A 27337-nucleotide genomic window follows, 5' to 3' on the forward strand; every position below is an offset into this window, starting at 1 on the left:
CGCTTAGTACAAGTGGAGGCTAGCAAAAAGATTGAGACCAATGTTCTAATACCAATTGAAAGGATCGAGAAGATGGGTCTAGAGGGGGTGATTAGACCCTTAGCAAGTAAAAGTGACAGTTTTTAGTTTCTTCAAGTTAAGGTGGAGTTTTAGCACATGTTAAAGGGCATTCAATACATCTCAAGCAAGCATGAAAAGAGTATAGGCAACAGAAAGAGTAAAGCATGCGACTTACAAGAATGTAAAGGGATGGGATTGGAGTGTGCAAACGCAATGGGGACACGGAGAATTTCTGGCATGGTTCCGATAGGTGGTGTTATCGTACATCCACATTGATGGAGACTTCAACCCACGAAGGGTAATGGTTGCGCGAGTCCACGGAGGGATCCACCCACGAAGGGTAATGGTTGCGCGAGTCCACGGAGGGCTCCACCCACGAAGGTTCCACGAAGAAGCAACCTCGTCTATCCCACCATCACCATCACACACAAAGGACTCGACTCACTCGTGTAGATCTTCATGAAGTAGGCGATCTGCTTACCCTTACAAACTTCTTGGTTCAACTCATGTCAGAGGCTCCCAAATGACACCTAACCAATCTAGGAGACACCACTCTCCAAAAGATAATAGATGGTGTGTTGATGATTTACTCCTTGCTCTTGTGCTTAAAATGATAGTCTCCCCAACACTCAACTCTCTCACACAAATTTGGCTATGGTGGAAGGAGGATTTGAGTGGAAAGCAACCTAGGAAGGCTAGAAGTCAAGGTTCAAATAGTAGGAATGGAATCTCATGATCTCAACACATGAGTAGGTGGTTCTTTCTCAGAAAATGAATGGTGGAAGTGTAGGCACGTTCTGATGGCTCTCTCCTATGAGAAGAAGGGGGTGGAAGGGTATATATAGCCTCCACACAAAATCTAACCGTTACGCACTTTTGGTCCATCTCAGTGGCACCGATCTCTACAAAAATATGAACGTTAGGAATCTTGGTGGGACTGACGGGAACAACTCGGTGAGACCGATGTGCTAGGACTTAGGGCAAAGTTCAGCTCGGTGGCACCGATTGCATCATCTTGGTTGGACCGGAGTGAATGCAATGAGCAACAGAGAATTAGTCAAGCCAACTCGGTGGGACCGATTGCAACATCTCAGTGAGACCAAAGTGATTGCAACAAGTCACAGAGCACTGGCAAGGCCATCTCGGTGAGACTGAGATCCGTATAAGTGTGACCGAATGTTAGGGTTTTGGTTGTGGCTATGTCAAAATGAACTCGGTGGCTCCGGATGGGAAATATCGGAGGAGCTGAGTTTGGAAATAGGGTTTGGACATATTTGGATAGAGAAAGTGGTTGAGGGTTTTGGAGCAATGTCACTAAGCACTTTGAGCAAGTAGACCATTAAGCAATACCTCATCCCCTTTTAATAGTATTGGCTTTCCTATGGACTCAATGTGATCTTGGATCACTTAAAAAAATGTAGAGTCTTGAGCGTTTGCCAATACTTTCCTTTAGCATTTGAAGGGGTTCCACATCCTCTTGTCCTTGCCACTCCACTGTTGAACTTATCTGAAATATACTAGATAAAACTATTAGTCCAACAAGAGATATGTTGGCATTAATTACCAAAATCACCCAGGGAGCACTTGTGCTTTCATCGTGACTTTATTTAGCAATGATTCCACTATTTTGGAAGAGGTTTCAATTGATTATGACAACAAAGTGGCTATCTATGATGATTATGGTGATGACTTGTATGCTATAAAAAGTAATGATAACCATGAAACTTTTCGTCATGATTTTAATGGTCAATTGGGTTATGTCAATCAAGCATCACAAGATAGCTACGTCACATCCCTAGCTTCTGGTAATGCCTAGTGCTAGCATCTTGTTTGCATCATGTTTAAATTCAAAATGAATTTGAAATGGGGATTGAGTAAACCCTAGCACCATATTAATAAACTAGGTTCAACTAAAATAATTCTTAGTGAACCCAAAATGCCCTTCAAAATGTTTATGATTTATGGCACAAGGTCAAAACCTAAACCAAAAATGGTGCACATTTTTTCAGGACATAGATGGGCTTTGAATTAATCCAATAAGTATTTGAGTTGGGGCTATAAATTACTATAAAATATTTAACAGCTCCAATAATTCTGAAACTTTATGTGGGGCTCTGATATTTTATAGAAATCATTTGCACTCTCATGCTTCACTTAAATCTTTTTGAGAGTCTTGAAGTGGTAATTTGCACGAGTTGTAAGTCTAGTCTGAAAATGATAGGTATACAAGAGGGATGTAATAAAAACTTTCATGTAGATCACTGAATATGAAATGTGTGATTTAATTATATCAATGTAATAATATGAAAGGGTATCGATTCATGATCATTAGTTAGTAAAGATATTGATATTAAAGCTTGTTATGTATTACTCATTTAAATGTTGGTCATGGCATGGTGGCAGGGCCGGCCCTGAGCAAGTGCAGCAGGTGCCACCGCACAGGACCCCCAAATTTTTGGGGCCCCAACCCAAGTACGCATATGGCTAGAGACTAATCTATAGGGCCCATTCCGTCAGAAAAAAAACTGAAACAATCATCCCAGGAGGCTATGAGCGGGCAAGGAGCTAGCTTTACTGCAATATGTACGTGCATAGAAACTGAATTGAGGCCTTCCCCTCCCCTCATCTTCTCCTCTCGCCTCCAAGTCCTCTTTCCTAGTTGCTCGTTACTCTTCCTCAATTACATGACGATGACACACCTTCCCCCTAATGCGATTCTTAGTCCTTCCGACAGAACTAATACATGAGAAGATCATGATTTGTTAAGTGCGGGTTATGCTAGAACTTCTCACGAACTAGCTCTAGTTTGTCATCTTGCACGAGGCCCCCTAGCGTGTTAGGTCCGACCCTGCATGGTGGGGATGTTTGAGCATTTTTTATGTATGATTGAAATCCTTTGTGATGTTTGAATCGGGGGTGCGCGATGGTTAACTCCTACCAACCTCCTCCCTAGGGGCATGTGAGTAGTACTTTGCCTCAAGGGATAATAAAACTTAAACAATAAGTATATGAGTTCTTCATGACTAATGTGAGTTCATGGACTAATACAACACTCCCACCTATCCATATATTGCTACCATGCATTGCCCTTTCTCACCTCGAGAGTCGCTGCAAACTTTTCTGATGCATCCAACCCCCGTGATATGATATGCTTTATCACACATAAGCCTCTTGTATCCTTCCTCAAACAACCACCATACATACCTATCATGGCATTTCCATAGCCATTCTGATATATATTGCCATGCAACTTCCATGGTTACTATCCACATGACAAGTGTGTTCATCATCGTATTGCTTGGCATGATCATATAGAGCTGACATGATATTTGTGGCAAAGCCACCGTTCATCATTATAATACATGTTACGCTAGATCATTGCACATCCTGGTACACTGCCAGAGGCATTCATATAGAGTCATATTGTTTCAGATTATCGATTTGTAAGTAAATAAAAGTGTGATGATCATCATTATTAGAGCATTGTCCCAGTGCGGTATAGAATGATGGAGACGGATGATTCCTCCAAAAAGTGGGGATGAGGTTCATGATATTGTTCTTAAGAAATGAAAAATAAAAGGAAAACTAAAAAATAAAATGAGAAAAATAGAGAAGGGGCAATGCTACTATCCTTTTACCACACTTGTGCTTCAAAGTAGCACCATGTTCTTCATATAGAGAGTCTCCATGATTTGTCACTTTCATATACTAGTGGAAATTTTACATTATAGAAATTGGCTTGTATATTCTGATGATGAGATTCCTCAAATGCCCGAGGTCTTCATGAGCAAGCAAGTTGGATGCACACCCACTTAGTTTCAGTAGCGAGCTTTCATACACTTATAGCTCTAGTGCATCCGTTCCATGGCAATCCCTACTCCACGCATTGATATCGATTGAAAGACCTCACCATTGACTATTGATCCACCAAGTTGATGCGAGACTCTCTTCACCTTTTGTCTTCCCTTATATCTCTATCAACCTGTTCTATTCCACCCTAGTGCTAAGTCCATGCCTCATGCTCATATATTGAGTGAAGTTGAAAGTGCTGATGCGAGAAAAAGCATGATACAATTGCCTAGTTTGACACGGGGGTGCTCATGATTTATATTCATGTGATGAAGGCGGAGTCACGCCATGCATACATAATTCAATGAGTAGGGATAACATTCGTTAAACATCGTATATTTTGATGACTAATGATTATGTTCTAGTATTCATGGATATTTGATATCGATTAGTTCATTGTTTCTCAATATTCATACTGTAAAAGATTACATAATAGACATGCTAGGAGCATTCAACATCAAATTTGTATTTTTATCATTTACCTACTCAAGGACGAGCAGGAATCAAGCTTGGGGATGCTAAAATGTCTGCAATATATCTATAATTTTTTATTGTTTCATGTTATTATATTATCAATCTTATATACTTTATATGCAATTTTATATCATTTTGGGGAACTAACCTATTAACCTAGTGCTAAGTGCCAATTGTTGTTTTATGCTTGTTTTTGGTTTTTAAAGAAAATCCTTACCAAACGAAGTCCAAACACGATGAAACTTTTTGATGATGTTTTCTGGAACATAACAGACCCTGGAAGCTTCAAAGGGAGTCCAGAAGAGAAAAGAGGAGACAACAAGACAATAAAGCGCACCCTGATTTCTTGTGGGCCCCTTGTGACTCCGTCTGACCTAATTCCAATGCTATAAATTCTAATATTGGAAAAACCCCAGAAGCACCAACAGAACAACTTTTACACCACTGCAAGCTTCTATTCTTCCGCGATCCCATCTGGAGGCGTTCGTCGGTACTCTGCTGGAGGGGGAATCCATCACGGAGGGCTTCTACATCAACCTTGATGCACCTCCTATGATGTGTGAGTAGTTCCCACAGGACCTATGGGTCCATAGTGATTAGCTAGATGGCTCTCTCTCTTTGATCTCCAATCTCCTTGGAGTTCTATTTGATGTAATCTTCTTTTGTGGTGTGTTTGTTGGGATCCGATGAATTGTGGGTTTATGATCAGATTATTCATTGAAAGAATCGAATATTTTCTGAACTTTATTATGTGTGACTATTATAGCTATGTAATGTTGTCTGATCTATGAGTTTTCTTTGGCCAAGTTGATGAGTAGATCTTCAGTGTTAGTGGTGCATAGTAGTAGGTTCAATCTTGCCTGTCCTCACCTAGTGACAGAAGGGGTAGCGAGGTACATATTTGTATTGTTGATACCATGGGGAAAACGATGGGGTTTAATCATATTGCTTGGTTTTACTTGTCTACATTATGTCATCTTGCTTAAAGGTGTTACTCTGTTTGTCATGGACTTAATATCATAAATGCTCAATAGTGGTCGATTGGTGCAGTGATAGTAGTAGATGTAGGCAGGAGTCGGTCTACTTGTCACGGACGTAATGGCTATGTGCATGATCATGCCATGAATAACGTCATAACTATGTGATTTTTTATCAATTGCCCAACAGTAATTTGTTTACCCACCATATGCAATTTTTATGAGAGAGATGCCTCTAGTGAAAACTATGCCCCCGGGTCTATTTTATTCATATTACAAAAACCAAAAATACCTTGCTACAATTTATTTACTTTATTTTACTTTGCAATTTTTCTATCACCTACTATCAGATTTGATCCTTGCAATTAACGAGCACAAGGGGATTGACAACCCTCTTGCTCATGTTGGGTGCAAGTATTTGCTCTTATGTATGTAGGTACTGTCGACGGTTGTTTGCATGGATCTCCTATTGGTTCAATAACCTTGGTTCTCTACTAAGGGAAATACTATCCTCTACTATATTGCTTCACCCTTCCTCTTCGGGAAAATCCCAACGTTGCTCACAAGTAGCATGGATACACAAATTACCATTGGGAAATTGATAGAATAGTGCATAGTTATGATGTTATTCATGGCATGATAAGTACATACACACTACATTCATAACAAGTAGACCGAAACGATACTACTATTACTCCACTTCGAGAGCGCTTTTATGCTTGCCTCTCTAGGTATTAAGTTCATGACAAACAGAGTAATGCATGAAGCAAGATGACATAATGTAGACAAAATAAAACCAATCAATATGATCAAACCCCGTCATTTTATCCTTAGTAGCAACAATACAATACATGCCTCGTTACCCCTCCTTTCATAGAGTGAGGACACCGCCAGATTTAAACTACCACAAAACACATGTCCCATCGAAGATAAATCAATTTAGTTGGCCAAACCAAATAGATAGATTGGAGAGAAATACAAAGCTATAACAATCACTCATAATAAAGTTCACAAATAACTCAGTTACTTTTAATGAACAATATGATCTGTCGACATTCTGGGAACGGGGGTCCCCAGACTCGCCTGCCTGCGGCCCACGGCGTGGCTGAGCCAGCGGGCCGTACGACCCATCTTCACCAGCAAAGCACTCAAGACCCTTGCGAGGGGCCAAGCCTCGCGAGGTGGACGACGCAAGACCTCCTCCGGAATGGCCTAGCTAGGCAGGCTCACGAGGAGCGGAGATATCAAGTCGGGGCGATCCTCACGAGGCTTTCATGATGTGAGCCGTGGCAATCGACACCAGGCGGGCGCCAGCGTGCACAATGTCCTTGTCTCCTCTTTGGTGCAAAGGGGGCAAGCGCGGCCGCGGAGTACCTAGGCATCATGAAAAGGTTGCCATTTCGGTGCAACAAGACCAAGACCAAGGACTGCAAGACGGAGGTCATCGTGGAGCCCGGAGCAGCGTCACCACCAGAACTTTGTGCAGGCGAAGACTACTTTTGTCAGGATAGCTTGTACTAGCTGCCCCCCTTCAAATTAGCCCGCCATTGTTGGCTCCCTTCCCACGCAATATTTGGGAAGAGCACCAGGGCCTCTATAAATAGGACTAGCCACCACAGTGGAGAGAGAGAATTGGATCTGGGTGGGGAGACACACAAGCTCACCGAGCCCAAGAACGCCTCAACCTCAGGAGGCCGTTCTTCCCTTGTATGGTTCATCACCTGCCCAAGAGGCAATCCACCACCACCACACTGGAGTAGGGTGTTACACCGCAATGGTGGCCCGAACCAGTATAAACCCTGTGTCCATCTATGTTGTGAGTTCGTTGAGTTCATCCGCGAGATCCTAGCAAGCTAGAGCGTAGATCGGTTGGAGGGATAGACTTCGCGCGCACTCCAGGGTTCAAACCTTAAGGGTTTGTCGGGACCCCAACCCCGACATTTGGCGCGCTAGGTAGGGGTGCGCCAGAGCTTCTTCTCCACCAATCAGCTCTCCGGCGTTCACCGGCTACGATGTCTGGCGACCCAAGAGCCGGGTCCGACCGCTGGGCAGCCTGGCCGGCCCGGACGATGCCGCCTTCCCATGAAGATCTCGACCCCACACCCCAGGCGGCGCGGGCGTCACCAAGCTCCGTCGGGCGTGGACAGCGCATCCAGGCATCATCCACCCTCACACCGTGGAAAGTACGAGCCGCGGCGAGAGCAGCGAGTCACGCCGCTGCAACGGCGCCGCACTCACGGCAGGAGCAAGCGAACATGCGGGCGGCACTCACAGTGGCAAGGGAGCTGCTGCGATGCAGACTGATGGAGAGCGGCCGGGACACACTGCTCGACCAAGTTGCTGAGCTCCTGGACGCAGCGGCATCAGGAGCGCCACCCTTCGGCTATCAACTTCCTCCTCAGGCTAATGCATGGTCATGCGGCGAGCCTCACCACATCTGCGCGCCGTCGCTACGCCCGGGGGCTTTGCCAATGTTAGCACGGCCAGCGGTGTAGGGGGCTCCAATCCCCCCATGTCGCCCTCGAGAAGCACGAGCGCAAGCGTCACCCCCCATGGTCCTAGCCGGATGCCGTATTATCATCCCCAGGACGCCGTCATGGGCGGAGCAACATGGAGTGTGGGGCACCACGCGCGAGGTGTTCAGGGTAACGGCCCCGGAGGCCTACGTGCCCCGCATGATGGACCAAGGGTACCCATGAGAGGACGACATCGGCTCGTTCGTTGGAGAAGATTGGGGAGAGGGGGCGCTAGGAGCCGAAGCCTTCCAAGAGCCAGCGGAGAACCACAGCGATCGCGCCGGCGACGACAACTACGGGGTACCGTTAACCTCTCAGGAACAGGCTTATGCTAACCATGGGCTACAGATGAATCAGGTTGCAACATCGATCGACGACCCCGACACGGCGGCACCCGTCTCAACAAGGGAGACACGCTGGGGGCCGCCGAGAGGGAGCCATGAGCAAGGCCCCTCCCCAAGGCACGTGAAACCAGGGGACACCCGGAGGTAGGCCCTCTGCCAGGGTGGCTTCAACGACCCTTCCTCCAGCAGAGGACCCATGGCCGCCGAGGGAACCGCTGGCGTCCTCTTTCCCTCCTTTGCGCCGTCCTGGTCTCCGGCCGTTCCAAAGGAGGTCAAGAGTGGCGCAAGGCGGGCCCCTCGTCTGGCGATATGAAGCAAGGCCAGTACCCGTGAAGAAGGCCCGGTGCCTGTGAAGCTCGCCGCCCGTGACACTCTCACGTAATAATGAGTTGGGGTTGTACACACCCCGGAGTCTCAGGAGTGCTGGCCTCAGGCCCTGGGGCTCCCTTCCACGCCTAGTGGACAACACTTAGCTCCGCGCTGGTGAGAAGACTTGAAGACCTGAAGACTAGACTAGGTGCCGAACGCGGCCTTTTGCTTTGGATCTCTCTTTTTGTGGCTTTGCTTTCTGATTCTGGACTTAAGTTGAAGCTGAATTTTTATCATTGCGCGCGGGAGGTGCCTTTTCTCGTTCGAGTCGTTTCTCGCCTTTTGGATCTTGTTTGGTTTGGGACTCACGTCCGTCGCCTCTCCCTCGCAAACTTCTCGTGAACCGGACCGCGCAGAGCACGCGGTAGCACTATGCCTGGTGCTCACCCTTCACGCCCCCCTTCAAACAGGGTGGCAGGCCCCGCAAGATTCTTTGGAACTCGTCGCCTCACGACCCAGCCCTAAGCAGACGCTGACTAAGGTAATCCACGTCTGGAAACTCACCCACAGCTTCACAAGCTCACGAGGACACATACCCACATCGCATAGGAAGGTAAAAACTGCGATTCGTTTACATGAGGGGCTCCCCCTCTCAAAATGCTCTCACAAGTTTTCCTAGGGCCACGCCCGAGTTTTGCGTGCAGAATAAGACAATAGGAGAATATGGGATCACCTAGAGATATCGCTCGCTGCATCGCCCAGGGACGCGTCGCTCGCATCGTCAACGCCTTCGTCGGAATCGTCGCCACCGTCGGCAACGGCCTCATCGCCGTCGTTGACCATGTCACCTTCGTCTGCAATGACCACCACCCCATCGTCCTCCAGGTGAAGGCCCTGACCAACGCGTCGACATGATCCTCTACCCAACGCGCCAAGTCGCCCCGAACGGCAATGGGCACAGGAGCAATGGCGGCATCAAAGTCGAAGTTGGGGTCGGCGTTCAGGAGGTGGCTGAAGACACGGGAGAAGGCGTGCTGAAGCAGGCCACGACCCCTCTCCTCTAAAGTTACCGAGCTCTGGTAGATTGAGACTCCAGGCGCGTCACCACCTCGGTGAAGAAGGTCAGGTGGCTGGCGTAGTCACTCGAGTGAGGGGTCGGGGCATTCTTGTCGCAGATATAGCCCAGGGCGGTGTTGGCATTGTTCTGAAGATCTTGAAGCATGGGGCCATGCACGCGCTCCAGCGTTCGGCGTTGGAGCACTTCTTCTCCGTTTTGCCGAGCGACGGCCTCGGCATCGTCAATTCGCCCCCGGAGCGAAAGCAGCTCGGCACGGGCAGAGGCCAGGTCCGCCTGCGCCGTAACCAGGGCGGTGGTTGTGGCCTCAGCACGCCTCTCGGCCTCGTCCAACCTGGGCCTGAGGGCGGTGGCCCTGCCCGCGTCCTCCTGTCCGGCGAGCTCCATCCTCAAGCCGTACCTGCCCTCCAGATCGGCGCGAACCACGGCTACCCGACGATTGACCTCTTCTTCGACTACGGCCTCGCAGGCCCCGACGGCATCTTCAGCTTGAGCGACTTGACGCTCCCTCATCTCCAGCCGCTCGAGCTCAAGGCTGCGCTCCACAGCCTCCAGGGCCAGCGCCTCCTCACGCCGCCGGATCTCCTCTTCCTCCGCAGGCGTCCCCCTCATCGACGCAAGGGCGGCCCCACGCGCCTCGACTTGCTTCTCAAGGGACGCGCTCCAGGCTTGGAGCTCCCACGCGCGCTCCTCCGCAGCCTCATGGCGGCGATCAGCCTCGCGAGCTTCCTCCAAAGATCGCGCGCGGGCCTCATTGGCAATCTTGAGGGACGCCTCGGCCTTCGCGTTCTTGAGATCGCGATGATAACGGCCAAGGTTGATGGCCACTCGCAGCTTGCACCGCTCCTCCACCAACCGAAGACCTTCGGCCTCAAGACGCGAGTCGACGCCAGCAAGCTCTTCACCAAGGCGGTTCATCGCGCTCATCGCCTCCTGGAAGAGCTCATGGCGGACCATGCTGCGCCCGCGCTCGAGCTCGAATGCTTGCCCCATCTCGTCCTCCACCTCGGGGGCTGCGGGTGGAGCATCAAATGACGTGCCATCTCCCGGTTGGGGGCTGGGGGCTGGCGCGGCCTCCGGCACTGGCTGACCCTCGCGAGGGGCCCGGACCGAACAAGGCCCGCAACTTGAAGGAGGCTCTAGCACCGAGGCTAGCCATCCACCAACCATGACCAAGGGAGGAGCCCTTGGCACGCCCGCTGCGCTCCAAGCAAGGCTGCGTAGGAAGGACGGCGAAGGCACAAGCTCGGGGCGCCCTGACGATGGACCAGCTCCCAAGGCTGACCCCACGCCACGGGCAGCGTCCGAGCCTGAAGCACTGGAGCTTGGCAGGTACGATGGGATGAGAGGGAGCTGCTTCTCTGAAGGTTTCATGGCCTTAGCAAAAGGGAACCTAAGGAGGCAATCGTCAGTAAGGGAAGGCGACACATAGAAGATCACCGAGGAGAGGTACTTACTCGTTGATGGCGATGTACTTCCGTCGCTTCAACGACACGAAGATGTTGCTGCCGCTGGGAGATCCCTTCCTCTTGCGGAGCTCCTCGAAGTCCACGCAAAGCCGACCGAAGTGTTGGACGTGACGGTCGGTGCGCGGCAGAGCTGAAGAAGAACCAAGAGGAAAGGCTTCAGGGGAGCCCGGCTGCGGCGAACAACACGGCTCTCTCTCGCCGCGACCTCCCGAGGCTCCTGGAGCCTCGGCCTTGGGAGCCGCATGACGCATCTCTTCAGCGGCTGGCGCCTCAGGAGAGGCATCGTAAACTCCCAAGGACGACGCTCCTGGGTCACTGCTCGGCACGTGCTCCTCAGCACCTGAGCAGCCGGCCCCCGTCGCAGCTCGCTCCCCTGCACCATCACCTGGGGCGAGCTCGTCACCGGCGACGAAGAACGGGACCACGATGACGGGATTCTCGCGGGGTCCCTCCAAGCCAGTTAGGCGCAACCCCCACTCATCAAAGGAAGGCATGGTCTCGACGAAGGTAACCTTGTTCTCGCTGCGGTACATCATGCAGCTCTTCCTGGGCATCTCGTCCAGCAGAGGGACACCGGCTAGCACTGTGAGCATAGTTTGCCGCGCAGCAAGAGGAAGCCCCTCCTCCTGAAACCTCATGTTGTCCCGACTGCTGAGCAAGTCCCACATCGGGCGAGAATGACGCTGAAGCGGGGCAACTCGACACCTGACGAACTCCCTCACCACCATGGGTGCAGTCACACCAAGGTCCTTCAACCAACGCAGCCTGGCCCAGACGGGGGCAAGGTAGGGGCCCGTGAGCCTCTGGTGACCCCAGCCGGAGTTTGGAATGGCAGGCCCCACTGGATCTTGGAGCAGAGGGTTGAGCACGCCAGCATCAACAAACACCCATCGCATGCGGAATTCGCTCGCGGATGAAGGAAGCTCGAAGTTGATCCCCATGCCTACCGTTGCTGCCACGGCCTGAAAGCCCACACACCCTGAGCTCTGCCGGGCACCGATGAGATGCAGCGAGAAGAAGTGGCGGAGGAGCGCCACGGAGGGGGTGATGCCCACCATGGCCTCGCACACGAAGGTGAAAACGGCAAGAAGGGTCACAGATTGAGGGTCGAGATGAAGCATATGGATCTGATAGTGCTCGAGCACCGCGTTGAAGAAGGCGGAGAAGGTAGGAAGCAAGCCAGCCCAGAGGGCGTCAATGAAGATTGGGATCTTGGGAGTGCCCGAGCCATGCTAGAGCGAGACGCAGGCCAGGCCGGCGTCTCTCCCCACTCGTTAAAGCTGGAGGCGAGCATAGGGCGAACCTTGCCCATGGCCTCGTCGTTGAGCACCCGAGGCCGGCTGAGCGCTGGCTCAAAGGATGGGGGGACAGTTGGCGAGGACAGAGGTTTCTTCCCCTTGTCGACTTGCTTCGGCGCCATGATGGTGAAGCGGGCGGAGCGCTGGTCGGATTGAGGAGGCGGAGCAAGGCGATGAAGAAGCAGGGAGGTTGGAAGATTGGAAGAGCCAGGCGCGGCGAGGGAAGAATAACTATGCAAGAAGCGGAGACGCCCACATCCAATCAACCGCCACGCGTCAACCGAGGCTACGGTCTTTTGGGGCCCGCGGCGCTTCGAGCTTGACCCTTGGCTTCGCCGCGAAGCCAACCCCGCGCGTACCTTGGGCCTGTGGGCTACTGTCGGCGTTCTGGGAACGGGGGTCCCCAGACCCGCCTGCCTGTGGCCCACGGCGTGGCTGAGCCAGCAGGCCGTACGACCCATCTTCACCAGCAAAGCAGTGAAGACCCTCGCGAGGGGCCAAGCCTCGTGAGGCGGACGATGCAAGACCTCCTCCGGAATGGCCTAGCTGGGCAGGCTCACGAGGAGCGGAGATATCAAGGCGGGGCGAACCTCACGAGGCTTTCGTGACGTGAGTCGTGACGATCGACACCAGGCGGGCGCCAGGCAGGCGCCAACGTGCACATCGTCCTTGTTTCCTCTTTGCTGCAAAGGGGGCAAGCGCAGCCGCGGAGTACTGAGGCATCAGGCAAAGGTTGCCATTTCGGTGCAACAAGACCAAGACCAAGGAATGCAAGATGGAGGTCATCGTGGAGCCCGGAGTAGCGTCACCACCAGAACTCTGTGCAGGCGAAGACTACTTTTGTCAGGATAGCTTGTACTAGCTGTCCCCCTTCAAATTAACCCGCCATTGTTGGCTCCCTTCCCGCTCGATATTTGGAAAGAGGACCAGGGCCTCTATAAATAGGACTAGCCACCATAGTGGAGAGAGAGAATCGGATCTGGGCGGGGAGACACACAAGCTCACCGAGCCCAAGAACGCCTCAACCTCAGGAGGCCGTTCTTCCCTTGTATGGTTCATCATCTGCCCAAGAGGCAATCCACCACCACCACACTGGAGTAGGGTGTTACACCGCAACGGTGGCCCGAACCAGTATAAACCCTGTGTCCATCTGTGTTGTGAGTTCGTCGAGTTCGTCTGCGAGATCCTAGCAAGTTAGAGCGTAGATCGGTTGGAGGGATAGACTTCGCGCGCACCCCAGTGTTCGAACCTTAAGGGTTTGCCGGGACCCCAACCCCGACATGATCATAAACCCACAATTCATCAGATCCCAACAAACGCACTGCAAAAAGATTACATCAAATCGATCTCTGAAAAGAACATTGTATTAAAGATCAGAGAGAGAGACAGACAGAGAGAGAGAGAAGAGCCATCTAGCTACTGCTATGGACCCATAGATCCTGTGGGGAACTACTCACACATCATCGCAGGTGCAACAAGGTTGATGTAGAAACCCTTCGTGATCGATTTCCCCTCTGACAGAGTATCTGCAGAGGCCTCCAGATGGGATCGCGGAAGAATAGAGGCTTGCGGTGGCTGAATAATTGTTTTGGGTCTCGCTTTGGGGGGTTTTGCAATATTTGAGAATTTATAGCGCTGGAATTAGGTCAGACGGAGCCACGATGGGCCCACAAGACATCAAGGCGTGCTTACCCCCTAGGCGCGCCCTGTTGTCTTGTCGTCTCCTCGGCTGGCTTCTGGTCCTTCCCCGAAGCTTCTAGGGTCCCTCCTGGTCCAAAAAAAAGCATCATTTTTTTTCATGTTTGGACTCTGTTTGGTAGGGATTTTCTGTAAAACCAAAAACAGGCAGAACACAACAACTCACACTAGGTACTCGGTTAATAGTTAGTTCCCAAAAATGATATAACATTGCATATAAAGCATACAAGATCGATAATATAATAATATAAAACAATCAAAAATTATAGATAAGTCAGAGATGTATCAGTGGCCATCTCCAAAGCCGCTTTCTCCTTGCCCATGGCGCGCATTGCGAGTCGCCGAGTTGATCTTCGGGGCGGCCGCCACCATTGGATCCTCCCTCTCCGTTTTCGGTAACAATACAAATGGATCCATGTGGCGGCGGGCGGTGAAAAGGGCTGGAATGTGGGTAGATGATGGTGACGGTCAAATGGAAAAGGTGGGAATGTGCGGGCTTTAGCGCGAAACAATGCGGGTATGGCCAATGCGCGAGCTTCGGAAAGGGTTTTGGGCGGGCCAGGATCGTCGGAGTCCTACGTGATGGAGATCCGGACTCACGCAAACATCCCCTATCCGTATCCAATTTGCGGAAATTTATATAACCAGACGCGTAGCTGGACATTTACGGCACCACGATGGATAGGAAAAAACATTCGGACATATCGATTTACATGGTTTGCAGGCGTTTTAGATTCAGTTTTGCTAAAGCAGTGTCATAAGTATTACACGTCTAAATTCTCTGTGATTGATCTTACATAAAAAATCATGTGAGTATTTTTTATGCTCGATTTAGATGTGCAATAAAGCACTTGTACGTTTGGATTACTCAGTTCGAGCTCCATAGCACACGGGGATGAGACGGGCCAGTCCATCTCGTGGTGTCTTTTTTCCTCTCTTATTATAGACCCATATCGTGGTATCTCGCGTTGCGTACCCGCAGCCCACGGCATCCCCGCCTTCCCCAAGCGTAGACATCTCGCACGCTCTTCTCCCCCACTGCAGCACGGCTCCGCTCGCGACGCGGCGGCGGCCGAGCCTCCCGACCAGGAGACGATAAATCGGGGAGAAGAGAGGAGAAATACCCCAAGCTAAATCGCTCCACGAAGCTCAGGTTAGCAGCCCCCCCGTCCCCTTCCGCGATCTACACAAGCAAGCTTGAAGAACTCGGATCTCGCTTTATTCCTCAAGTAGATTATTCCTCGCAAGTCGGAGCGATTATTTCGCCGATCCGCAGTGAAAAGAAATTAGCATAACCCTTTTGAAGTAGTAGAAACTCGAACTGTTCTGGGAGTTTGGGTTGGTCCGAGGGAACAAATGGTAAAGAAATCAAAGGAATCGACTTTGTTTCCATTTCTGCCGCTGATACTCTGGCTGATGAATTGCCAGAGCAGCCATACATACGACCATCAGACCTGAGAGCGTTACCGGAGTCTCATTTCTTGGATTGGGCTGGATTCAAGAAGTATAGTAGTAGTAGCTTGTCAAATGCCCAAATGTTGTACTACCTTCGGGGTTATTAGCCCCACCTCGTATTTTGTGTCAAATTTTGATTGTAAATTTAGTTAATAACATATAAGTTTTATGTAGTAAAAATAATATCATTCGTAACTTATTCCGAATACGAATTTAGTGATATAAATTTTATAATATTCAACTTAAATTTTGCTAGTTAAATCCATGGTCAAAATTTGGCACAAAATACGAAAGGGACTTGTAAACCCGGACGGAGGTAGTACAACACTGTTATGCCCCTACCCCGGGTCACTGTCATCTTTAGTGACAATGTCAGTGCGGTCTACATGTCGATGAACCCGGTTCAGGAACGGTTGCTATGCTGAACCGGGTTCGGACCATGCTTAAGTTGTTGCAGAAGATGACAATGGCCCCGGGGTAGGTGGTGATGCAGTTCTGAGATGAGTTGATGAAGCCAGTTGGTTTCGGCAATGGCGTTGACGATGGCTAGGTTCTTGGCTTCAGCTCTCGGTCAAGAACCACTTCGTCCGCGATTGCGTTGCCCTTGGACACATTCGTGCGCTTCACATGCCTTCCTCCTGACAGTTCACCAACATATTTACCAATGGATGGCTGCCCCCCTTGTTCTCGGACTTTCGGTCCAGCCTCAACATCTGAAAATCTTCCATTGTGTCTATGGGGGAGTGTTAGGATATTCTGTTATCCCTTCCCATATTTAGCTCCTGCGTAATTAGCGACATCAGGCCATTATGGAGAAAAATTGTAACTGGAATTAATTCCCTGTACGTCTTGTGCAATCACTCTATATATGAGATAACATGAAAGTCATGATTGTGGCATGTATATATTCTCAAACTTTCAGGCACTAGTGACTTCGCTGATGGGTATACAAAACATTTTTTCCGCATTGGCTATGCGGCGATGTTAATGAATGAAGATGCAACACTGAATTGGTTGTGTTGCACTGTATACACATAGTTACATAAACACTGAGATGTCCTGGTTCCAACAGTTCAATTGACTCGGTCGTCTTTTGCTTTTTGAGCTTCTACTTGCAATACACCCAGTTCCTAGTTACCCAGATTACTCAGTCACATGATAAGCAGCAGACCTTAGTAATTCATACCTTTAATTCCCCTGCAGATATAAACTTGAAGTCGCCTCCAGCCTCCTGCTTCGCCATAAAGTATTGTTCCTTCTCTCAGTTGCACCATCTATAACTTAATCTTTCCTATGATTACAAACGTTGGTGTGCTGCATTTCTGTTTTGTGATCATTTGCTATATACTGCTTCAGTGCGGGAGAAGGATGCCTGCTGGGAGTACGGCGACAAGCTGGACGGGAACAGGGTCCGGTGCAGATTCTGCCAGAAGGTTATCAATGGCGGAATAAGCAGGTTCAAGTTTCATCTGTCTCAAATTCCGAGCAAAGGCGTCAATCCTTGCGTCAGGGTGACGGATGATGTCAGGGAAAAGGTGATCGCTCTCATAGAAGCCAAGGAATCACACAGGGAGCTCGAGCTTCTCAAGAGGAAACGTGTTGCTGAACTGTCGGTGCTTCCAAAAAGAACACGGGAACTTCCATCTCAGCCTTCCTCCCCAGGGCTGGCTACTTCGCCTGCTATTATTCCTGCATTCGAGCCGAGTCAGCTCCTTGGCCTGGAAATGTCTGCTCCAGTACTTAGACTATCTGGTGCTGCCACCAAGCCCCGTCCGGCTTCAGGATTGGAAGTGGAACGGTGCATTGCTGAATTCTTTTTTGAGAATAAGTTGGATTATAGTATTGCAGACTCCATTTCATATAGGCATATGATGGACACACTTGTTGGGCAGGAATTCCAAGGGCCATCAGCTGATGTTTTGAGAACAAAATGGGTTCAAAAGCTCAAGTCAGAGGTTTTGCAGAGAACACAAGAGATAAAAAAGGATTGGGTGACTACAGGCTGTACTATATTAGCCGATTCGTGGACTGACAACAAATTGAAAGCCCTGATCAACTTCTCTGTCTCTTCTCCACTAGGGACATTCTTCCTCAAAACAGTAGATGCTTCTCCACACATAAAAAATCACAGAGGGATGTATGAGCTCTTTGATGAAGTGATTCAGGAAGTTGGTCCAGATAATGTTGTTCAGATTATTAGTGATAGGAACATAAACTACGGCAATATTGATAAACTCATCATGCAGAACTACAACACCATTTTCTGGTCTCCCTGCACTTCGTTTTGTGTAAACTCAATGTTGGATGACTTTTCCAAGATTGATTGGGTTAACCAATGCATATGTCAAGCACAAACAATCACACGATTTGTCTACAACAACAACTGGGTTCTTGATCTTATGAGGAGGTGTATGGCAGGGCAGGAGCTTGTTTGCTCAGGGATTACAAAATCTGTTTCAGATTTCCTCACTCTGCAGTCACTGTTGAAGCACAGATCAAAGCTGAAGCAAATGTTTCACAGCTCTGAGTATGTATCTTCTCCATATGCAAATAGATCTCTAAGTATTTCCTGTGTTGAGATCCTCAGTGACGATGAGTTTTGGCGAGCAGTCGAAGAGATAGCGGCTGTTTCAGAACCTCTACTGAGGGTCATGAGGGATGTCTCAGGAGGCAAGGCTGCCATTGGTTATATATACGAGTCTATGACAAAGGTGATGGATTCTATTAGAACATACTACATAATGGATGAAGGCAAATGCAAGACATTTCTGGATATTGTGGAGCAGAAATGGCTGGTGGAGCTGCATTCGCCTCTTCATTCAGCAGCTGCTTTTCTGAACCCAAGCATCCAGTATAATCCAGAAGTCAAATTTTTCACTACTATCAAGGAGGAGTTCTACCATGTCCTGGATAAAGTGCTTACAGTCCCAGACCAAAGGCAGGGTATCACTTCGGAACTGCATGCTTTCCGCAAGGCACAAGGAATGTTCGCCTCTAACATTGCTAAAGAGGCCCGCAACAACACCTCCCCAGGTTTCTCCCTTTTGCACTGAAATTTTGTACTTTAAATATTTCCTGAGTGCTTCTGTGTTTTGAGCCCCTCTAAGCACTACTCCCTCCGTTCCAAATTACTCGTCGTGGTTTTTAGTTCAAAACTAAAAACCACGACGAGTAATTTGGAACGGAGGGAGTAGATATATTGAGACTTATTTGTCGCACTCCATAATCGTAGTTTCAGTTTAGTGATATTTGTTGAAGTTGCGTGCAAAGTCATCTTATCTATCTTCCATGCACAATCACGACGCTCTGTTCCATTTCCCTTAATCTGGATTTATTCCAATGACCTTTTTGCTTCTCAGGGATGTGGTGGGAACAATATGGCGATTCAGCGCCAGCATTACAACACTGTGCCGTCAGAATAGTGAGCCAGGTCTGCAGCACCCTGACCTTCCAAAGGGACTGGACCATCATCCTCCAGAGCCACTCCGAGAAGCGCAACAAGTTGAACAAGGAGGCGCTGGCCGACCAAGCCTATGTGCACTACAATCTCACGCTCCACTCCGACTCCAAAACGACGGCGAAGAAGAAAGGGGAGGGCGATCCGATCGCGTTGGACGACATCGACATGACCTCGCCGTGGGTGGAGGATTCGGACGGTCCGAGCTTGACCCAGTGGCTCGACAGGTTCCCGTCGGCCCTGGATGGTGGGGACTTGAACACCAGGCAGTTTGGTGGATCCATCTTTGGCACCAACGATCTTTTCGGCTTATGACAGACAGTTGTCGGATCCTGCTGTTCAAGTGCTCACTGTATTTTTTTGATAGTTGAAGGGGCAGTGTTCGCTGCATGTGTTCTGATCTTTATTTGGTTGGCCTTTAGTGGACTACGTAGATTGTAGATTCATGTCAAGGTGAATCGTACCTGTAACTTGTTGCTCATGTTTAGGCTTTAACAGAAGAAACTGGAGTAGAGTAGGGGCCATGATAGTGAAATTTTTGGTGTCCATTTCATTTTCCCGTGACTACGAATGATGTTCTGCCGACAATTCTGTGAAACCTGAGAATCAGAGCATATACCATGGAACTGGAATTCTGACAAAAATATCATAGGGAAGATATTTTGTGAACAATTACGGCGTGCATTCATGAAAACAAAATTCATAAGATAACCACGGAAAGGCGGTAGGTTGAACCAACCACGCAGGTGAGGCCACTGGTCTTTGTCGACGTGCACTATCCGCTCATCAATGTCTCGAGAAATAATTCCAAGTCGGATGACGACGATGGCGTGATAGATCATATCCGACTACGTCTTGATCTTATCCTCTCCCGACAATAAAGAAGACAACTAAATCAGTTGTTTGTTAGAGAAAAAGAAAACATCGCCATCTCTGCCTCTCAATAAAAATGGCATAAATTAAAGGCAAGGCAAGGCAAGGCAAGCAGATCGCACTGAAGGCAGTAGTGCAGCAGACCAGTTCTACACTTCCAACGCAGAAACAAAATCCTCCAGGATCATCTACAGCATAGGGAGCGAGGAGATGGAGGGGAGCAGCAGCCGGACGCCGGAGATAACCATCGTCCCGGCGCCTAGGCCGGCGGCGGGCGGTGGCGGTGGCGGTGGCGCCGTCGAGGCGGTGAAGGCGGCGAGCAAGGAGCCCATCAGCCCGGGCTCGCCTTCCCCGGCCAGCAGGGAGCGCCCCGGCGCCGTCTCCCTGCCCGGGTGGAAGCTCGACTCCCTCTGCAAGGAGTCCAGCTCGCCGCCGGCCATGATGGCGCGCTTCCCCTATTTCTGAAGCCACGCGGGCATCTTTGCCATCCTTTGCTAGTACTGTAGTATTTTCCGTCTGGTATATGTAAGTTTGCAGCGGCAGTTTTGTTGCTCGTTCCTTCCGGCGATGTCATGTAGAACTCGTATCGTGGTTGTAATCGTTCTCGCAAGAGTTCTGGCGTGCCTTTCTGGTTGCTTTGAACTTGATCATGCACGTGTATATTTTGGTCTCGGAGTTTGTGTATGATCATGTGAACTTTAATCCTCCAAATAATGTATAGATATAACAATAAAAACGTGAATACTGTTTTTTTAGAGAAAAAGCATACACTTGACTTGATGAAGAAGGTCAACATGTAGAATTCACCCGTACATCCAACAGTCTTAACACCGGACCACACATTAGTTACCAAGTTTAGACACCGCACATGCAGCAAAAACACAATGAGATGCCCTGCACAAAAGAAGCATCCAAGAGAAAGCCATAACTAGACCCTAGGTCGGAGAAGCTAGATCCTGCTGAGAAAGAGAGAACGCCATGGCACGAACGCGCCAGGTCAGCAGCTCCGTATCCTCTAGGTCACCCTCCTTGGTCACTGATTTCCATTGCTGTAGAAAGAATAATGATTTGAAGTTTTGAACAGACAGTAAACTGGTTTCCAGTAGTCCATAAGACCCAACATGTAGTAAAAAAATCGAACCAAAATAAACGCCTAATTTACTCCCTAATTTGCCTCAACAAAGACCTAGTCAGCAATCGGTGCTCGTTGAAAGAAGTGGGCTCCCATGTCACATACGACCAAACGCAACACCAGAACATGATGGCTAAGTCACATTGAGGAGTCCGCCGGAGCATCACACAAAACACAAAGATCAAAATCAGGGCCATTACACTTACGAATTTGGCCCACCGCTAACAGACGAGCACAAATAGCTTGCCACATGAAGGTTTTAATTTTGAGAGGAACTCTAGGACGCCACACATTTCTGAACTTGGTAGTAGCAGAACCCTCTATCAATCTGGAATAAAGAGATTTAACTATAAAACAACTAGAAGCAGTATGAGGCTGGATCACCGAATCTGCCGACTCTGAGAGCGTGGGAGAGATGGTAGCAAGACAGTGCCAGTTCTCCAACTCTTCAGGAGAGAGCACACGTTGAAGACCCATATCCCAATTATTAAGGAAAAGTTTTGAGATGAAACTATTAGAATAGTAAGAAAACAGAACAGAGAAAGAAGAGCATAAAGATGAGCCACCATGCCACTAATCAAGCCAAAAACGAAGACTCGCCATTGCCGACAACAAATGTGGAGGATGGATAGGGAAAGAGGTGTTGTGGGTTGAGGACGACGATGGAACAACGATGACGATAGAGCTACAGTGGCAGCTATGTGGACAAGGGAGAAAAGAGAAGAGAAACGTGATAGGTCGGGCAAGGACGAGGACGTCTTTTAAGAGATTTGGCCCGGGCCCCTGCCATTAAGTCTGATGTAATGAACACATTCAAGCGTCTCATATCTATCCTACATATGAGCTAGGTCTTGGGGGTGTCAGTCAGTCTAGACGTTTGGACTGAGTATGTCAGATTTGATTAGGTGACAATTTTTTGTCCAGACACTGGCCAGTCATTGTTTGGGATGGACAAAAGCTCCTTTGTAGATGCTTTAAGGGTATCTCCAACGGTAACCCGCAAATTTCCTCCCGCGTCCGTCCGCGGAAGGGAGAACCAGTCCGTGAACATGGATGCGGAAGGACGCCATTCAACCGTAGCCGCATACATCCGACCTGCCTCATTTTTTTAACTCCGCACGATCAAATAGCCTCGTACAAAGGGTACAGACATTCAAATAGCTGCATGCAACAATAGTTTAAATTAAAAAAATCAAATATTATATCCCAACATTGTTTTCCCCTTTAAGCGTGCCCACTGATGTTCAATCAGATCTTCCTTCAGCTGCTCGTGAGTTGGTCGATGCCGAATTTGTTGATGCATTTGAATAAACTCTTCAAATATGGTCGGATTCTTGTCTGGAAGTTGGATAGGATCACCGATGTTCTGAAATTCTAGAGCTGCGGCAGCATCGTCACCCTCATCTTTGACGATCATGTTGTGCATGATCACACAACATGTCATCACCTCCCACAAGGTCTCTGGATCCCATTGTTTAGCAGGTCCACAAACAATTGTAAAAACATGCCTACAGAGAACTCCAAATGCCCTCTCGACATCCTTTCTAGCTGCTTCTTATCTTTGGGCAAAGTGAGCCCTTTTTTTACCAATTGGGTTAGAGATGGTGCTGACAAAGATAGTCCACGGAGGATAGATACCGCAAACCAGATAGTAACCCATGTTGTACTCATGTCCATTGACACTATAGTGGCAAGGAGGAGCTTTTCCTTTAGCCAACCTCGCAAACAACGGTGATAATTGCAGCACATTGATGTCATTGTGAGACGTGGGCATGCCAAAGAAAGCATGCCAAATCCAAAGATTTAACTATAATAGCAGAACCCTCTATCAATCTGGAATAAAGAGATTTAACTATAAAACAACTAGAAGCAGTATGAGGCCGGATCACCGAATCTGCCGACTCTGAGAGCGTGGGAGAGATGGTAGCAAGACAGTGCCAGTTCTCCAACTCTTCAGGAGAGAGCACACGTTGAAGACCCATATCCCAATTATTAAGGAAACGTTTTGAGATGAAACTATTAGAACAGTAAGAAACACAGAACAGAGAAAGAAGAGCATAAAGATGAGCCACCATGCCACTAATCAAGCCAAAAACGAAGACTCACCATTGCCGACAACAAATGTGGAGGATGGATAGGGAAAGAGGTGTTGTGGGTTGAGGACGACGATGGAACAACGATGGCGACAGAGCTACAGTGGCAGCTATGCGGACAAGGGAGAAAAGAGAAGAGAAACGTGATAGGTCGGGCAAGGACGAGGACGTCTTTTAAGAGATTTGGCCCGGGCCCTGCCATTAAGTCTGATGTAATGAACACATTCAAGCGTCTCATATCTATCCTACATATGAGCTAGGTCTTGGGGGTGTCAGTCAGTCTAGACGTTTGGACTGAGTATGTCAGATTTGATTAGGTGACAATTTTTTGTCCAGACACTGGCCAGTCATTGTTTGGGATGGACAAAAGCTCCTTTGTAGATGCTTTAAGGGTATCTCCAACGATAACCCGCAAATTTCCTCCCGCGTCCGTCCGCGGAAGGGAGAACCAGTCCGTGAACATGGATGCGGAAGGACGCCATTCAACCGTAGCCGCATACATCCGACCTGCCTCATTTTTTTAACTCCGCACGATCAAATAGCCTCGTACAAAGGGTACAGACATTCAAATAGCTGCATGCAACAATAGTTCAAATTAAAAAAATCAAATATTATATCCCAACATTGTTTTCCCCTTTAAGCGTGCCCACTGATGTTCAATCAGATCTTCCTTCAGCTGCTCGTGAGTTGGTCGATGCCGAATTTGTTGATGCATTTGAATAAACTCTTCAAATGTGGTCGGATTCTTGTCTGGAAGTTGGATAGGATCACCGATGTTCTGAAATTCTAGAGCTGCGGCAGCATCGTCACCCTCATCTTTGACGATCATGTTGTGCATGATCACACAACATGTCATCACCTCCCACAAGGTCTATGGATCCCATTGTTTAGCAGGTCCACAAACAATTGTAAAAACATGCCTACAGAGAACTCCAAATGCCCTCTCGACATCCTTTCTAGCTGCTTCTTATCTTTGGGCAAAGTGAGCCCTTTTTTTACCAATTGGGTTAGAGATGGTGCTGACAAAGATAGTCCACGGAGGATAGATACCGCAAACCAGATAGTAACCCATGTTGTACTCATGTCCATTGACACTATAGTGGCAAGGAGGAGCTTTTCCTTTAGCCAACCTCGCAAACAACGGTGATAATTGCAGCACATTGATGTCATTGTGAGACGTGGGCATGCCAAAGAAAGCATGCCAAATCCAAAGATCCTATGATGCAACTGCTTCAAGAATGATGGTGGACTTCTTAATATGACCCTGATATTGCCCTTGTAAAGCCTTCGGGCAGTTTCTTACATTTCCAGTGCACGCAGTCAAGAGATCCAAGCAAACCTGGCCATCCTCTTGCTTCCGAGATTGCTAAGGTCCTCTCAGTGTGTGCTACAGTTGGTTCTCTCACTGAGACTCTCACGTACTGAGGTCCGAACACCTCGACCATGGCAGTTACAAACCTAACAATGGCATCTCCGAAATGTGCTCTCAGACATCCGTATGTACTCGTCCCATGAATCAGCGGTTGTGCCATATGCAAGCATCCGAAGTGTGGACGTGCACTTCTGGTAACCAGAGAATCCAATCGTTCCCACGACATCCTTCTTTAGGATGAAGCAGTCATCATAAGACCAGACGCCATGATACAAACGATCGAAAACAGTCTTAGGCATCCGAAAAACGCTGGCGAAAATGGTCAGCGACGAGTGCATCTGGGGCAAAGTAGTCGGCTATCAGTGTCAAATGGTCGCGCGCCCTGTTGCGGTCGAGCATTCGATGACCCTTGATCGAGCCCTTGAAATTGAGAACATGTTCCTCCACATGCCCCGTGTCTTCAAGGACCTCCTGCATCATCGCCGTCTCATCGGAGTACTCTCGTCGGACGACTCAACACACTGCTCATATATGTACCCCAAACCGGAATCCATTGCTAGAAAGAAGAAGAGAAAATTGTTTTTAGCTCCGGCGATTCATCGAACAGTTGTCGGGCATGATGAATATACCAGTAGCGGATGGTACCTGGCGGGGCGGTCGAAGGATAGGGGTTGAACGACGACGGAGGAGAAGCGAGGTGGAGCCCCGCTGGAGCGCTGGAGGTGACGGAGACATGGAGTTTCGGCAGGGGTGTGACGTGACGGCTGGGGTGGTGGAGCGGCGTCGAAGGCAAGAGATAAAGAAGGAAAAGAAAAAATGAGAAGGATGGAGGCGCAGGGTCCGAAAAGGATTTTGGGTGGACCGAGGATGTCGGGGTCCTACGTGTCTAGTGTCCACACTCCTGCAAATCTTCTCACGATGGCTTTCGTGATCTGTAAATGGCAAATAAATGGCGTCCGCAATTCCGTTTAGTTAATTTTTGTGAGTTTGATGGTTCATTTTCCTCAAGCAAACAAACAACTTTTTTAAACTATCATATCATAAGTGAATGATGGACTTTAAACGGGATTAAACAGGACACTGTTGACATCCCTATGCCTTGGAGATGCCCTAATGTGTGGTCTGACACGAACACATGCGTGCGTGTAAAACCTCTCCTCCAAGAAATTGGATCTTTTGCCCCACTTTACTTCTTTATAAGATCATTTGCCCCGTGAAAGACTACCGGGTGAGGTCCAGGACCACTGTCATTGAGACAATCACAGGGCAAATCATTCAACCCCTTGTAAAGTGGGGCAAATCATCCAATCCCCCCTCTTCGGAACCCAGCCCGAGCGGCCACGTCTTCCGTATAAACAACTGAAAACGAATCACCCCCACGTCAAAGAAGGAAAACGAATCACCTCTCCACGACGCCACCCGCATCGACAACTCAAAACCCGTCTCCTCACTGTCACCGACCCCGGCGATCACCGGCGAACAAGGGATCAGTGTACTTTCTCTCTCCAAACGCGAAGATGGACGAAGTTAATGTTGCGCAGCAGCTGAAGCAGATGACGGACTTCATCCGCTTGGAAGCCGTCGAGAAGGCATTCGAGATCGAGGCCGCCGCCGCCGAGGTAACGCTGGTTTCCTCTTATATTGCGCATCTTTTTCTACTCCATAGTTTCGGATCTCGGCTGCGATCGGCGAGATCGGCGTCGCGGAGGGTTGGATCTGTTGCATCGCTGCTGGGGTCGCGCACTGGAGCGTACCGGGGCGTGGATCGGGCAGTGGCGTCATCGTAGGAGTCTGTGTTGGTGGTCCATGGCTTACCGGAGTGCTTGCTGGAGTTGCGGTTTCGGTCGTGTTCTCTATGGATTCTCCCTGGCGTAATGCTGGACCGTTGGACATCTATGCTAGTAGTAATGTTTGTAATCGTAATCTGGGGCACTGCGTTTTCAGCTGATACAATGCAAATTCAGAAAAGTGAAAAGCTAGAACTTCAGATATATGTCCCCGTGAATTACTCTGTCTCCTTCATTGAGTTGTCCGTCCTTCTGGATAATTAGGATATTTTTAGTGTTGTCATGATTTGTGTGATGCCTTTTTGAAACTTTGAACTGATGAATGATCTCAGGAATTCCAAATCGAGAAACTACAACTGGTGGAAGCTGAAAAGAAGAAGATCAGGCAGGACTATGAAAAGAAAGAGAAACAAGTTGATATCAAGAAGAAAATGTAAAAGTTCTCATTCCCGACTGTGCTGTTTATTTTATTTTATTTTACAAATTACGCACTGGCAAATACTTGCTCCTCATAAGTCATTGATATAGAACTTTTCTCCTTTTTGGCACATGACCTGCTCATGTGGATATAAAGAAATCAGAACAGAGGAATAACTCTCTGAAGTTGATTGTGTGTTACCTTATGCAGTGAATACTCAATGCAGCTCAATGCTTCCCGAATTGAAGTTCTTCAAGCTCAAGATGATTTAGTGAAGTCTATGATTGATTCAGCGCGTAAAGAGCTACTGTACCAAAGCCGAGACCATGAATCTTACAAGAAACTTCTCAGGATACTTATTGTTCAGGTTAGCAGAGTGGAATTTGCATCGTTTTCTGTAACGTAAATATGAAGCATGAATTTTGTTGCAGCTATTGCAAGTAATAGCTCATTTGAACCAGCACACATCTCTATATGGGTTGTGAATGCATCCCCTGTTAGGAATGTACAAATGGCTGCCCTCAAGATGAGACACACGGAATTTCAGTAACTAACCGGTTCCCTTAGTGCTGCATCTACCATTTTCAAGCACTGTTGGTGATAACAAAAGCATAATCCAAGCCAAGTCGAATTTGGGGAAAAAAATCGATGCTGAAGCACAGGCACGTTGAGAAATGTAAA

The 27337-nt window shown here is 48.6% G+C and overlaps 3 protein-coding genes across 7 annotated transcripts in view; all 3 read left to right on the forward strand.

Moving 5' to 3' along the window:
• Positions 1-15023: 15023 nt before the first annotated feature.
• On the forward strand, positions 15024-19569 carry LOC123060712 (uncharacterized). Of its 3 annotated transcripts, none has more exons than XM_044483531.1 (4): positions 15024-15222; positions 16728-16770; positions 16881-18557; positions 18884-19569. In XM_044483531.1, coding segments are annotated over exons 2-4 (2091 nt in total). In that variant the 5' UTR covers positions 15024-15222; positions 16728-16769; the 3' UTR covers positions 19297-19569. The 3 variants fall into 3 exon arrangements, with proteins under 3 accessions (XP_044339466.1, XP_044339468.1, XP_044339467.1); XM_044483532.1 differs by lacking the exon at positions 15024-15222 and adding an exon at positions 15242-15428; XM_044483533.1 differs by lacking the exon at positions 16728-16770 and having other exon boundaries at positions 15034-15222.
• A 367-nt stretch (positions 19570-19936) lies between these two features.
• Positions 19937-20525, forward strand: LOC123060713 (uncharacterized). The gene has a single exon (XM_044483534.1). The coding sequence runs from the start codon at positions 20065-20067 to the stop codon at positions 20317-20319; it is 255 nt and encodes an 84-aa protein (XP_044339469.1). The 5' UTR covers positions 19937-20064; the 3' UTR covers positions 20320-20525.
• A 5278-nt stretch (positions 20526-25803) lies between these two features.
• Positions 25804-27337, forward strand: part of LOC123060714 (V-type proton ATPase subunit E) — a 6457-nt gene continuing 4923 nt past the window's right edge. For 2 of the 3 annotated variants that reach the window (XM_044483536.1, XM_044483537.1), the window contains exons 1-3: positions 25804-26070; positions 26571-26671; positions 26867-27023. In XM_044483536.1, coding sequence (XP_044339471.1) covers positions 25969-26070; positions 26571-26671; positions 26867-27023 — 360 coding nt within the window. In that variant the 5' untranslated portion in view covers positions 25804-25968. The remainder of the gene's footprint in view (positions 26071-26570; positions 26672-26866; positions 27024-27337) is intronic. The other variant, XM_044483535.1, reaches the window with a different exon arrangement.

This window comes from Triticum aestivum, chromosome 3A (assembly GCF_018294505.1).
Source record: "Triticum aestivum cultivar Chinese Spring chromosome 3A, IWGSC CS RefSeq v2.1, whole genome shotgun sequence".
Classification (NCBI taxonomy): domain Eukaryota; kingdom Viridiplantae; phylum Streptophyta; class Magnoliopsida; order Poales; family Poaceae; genus Triticum; species Triticum aestivum.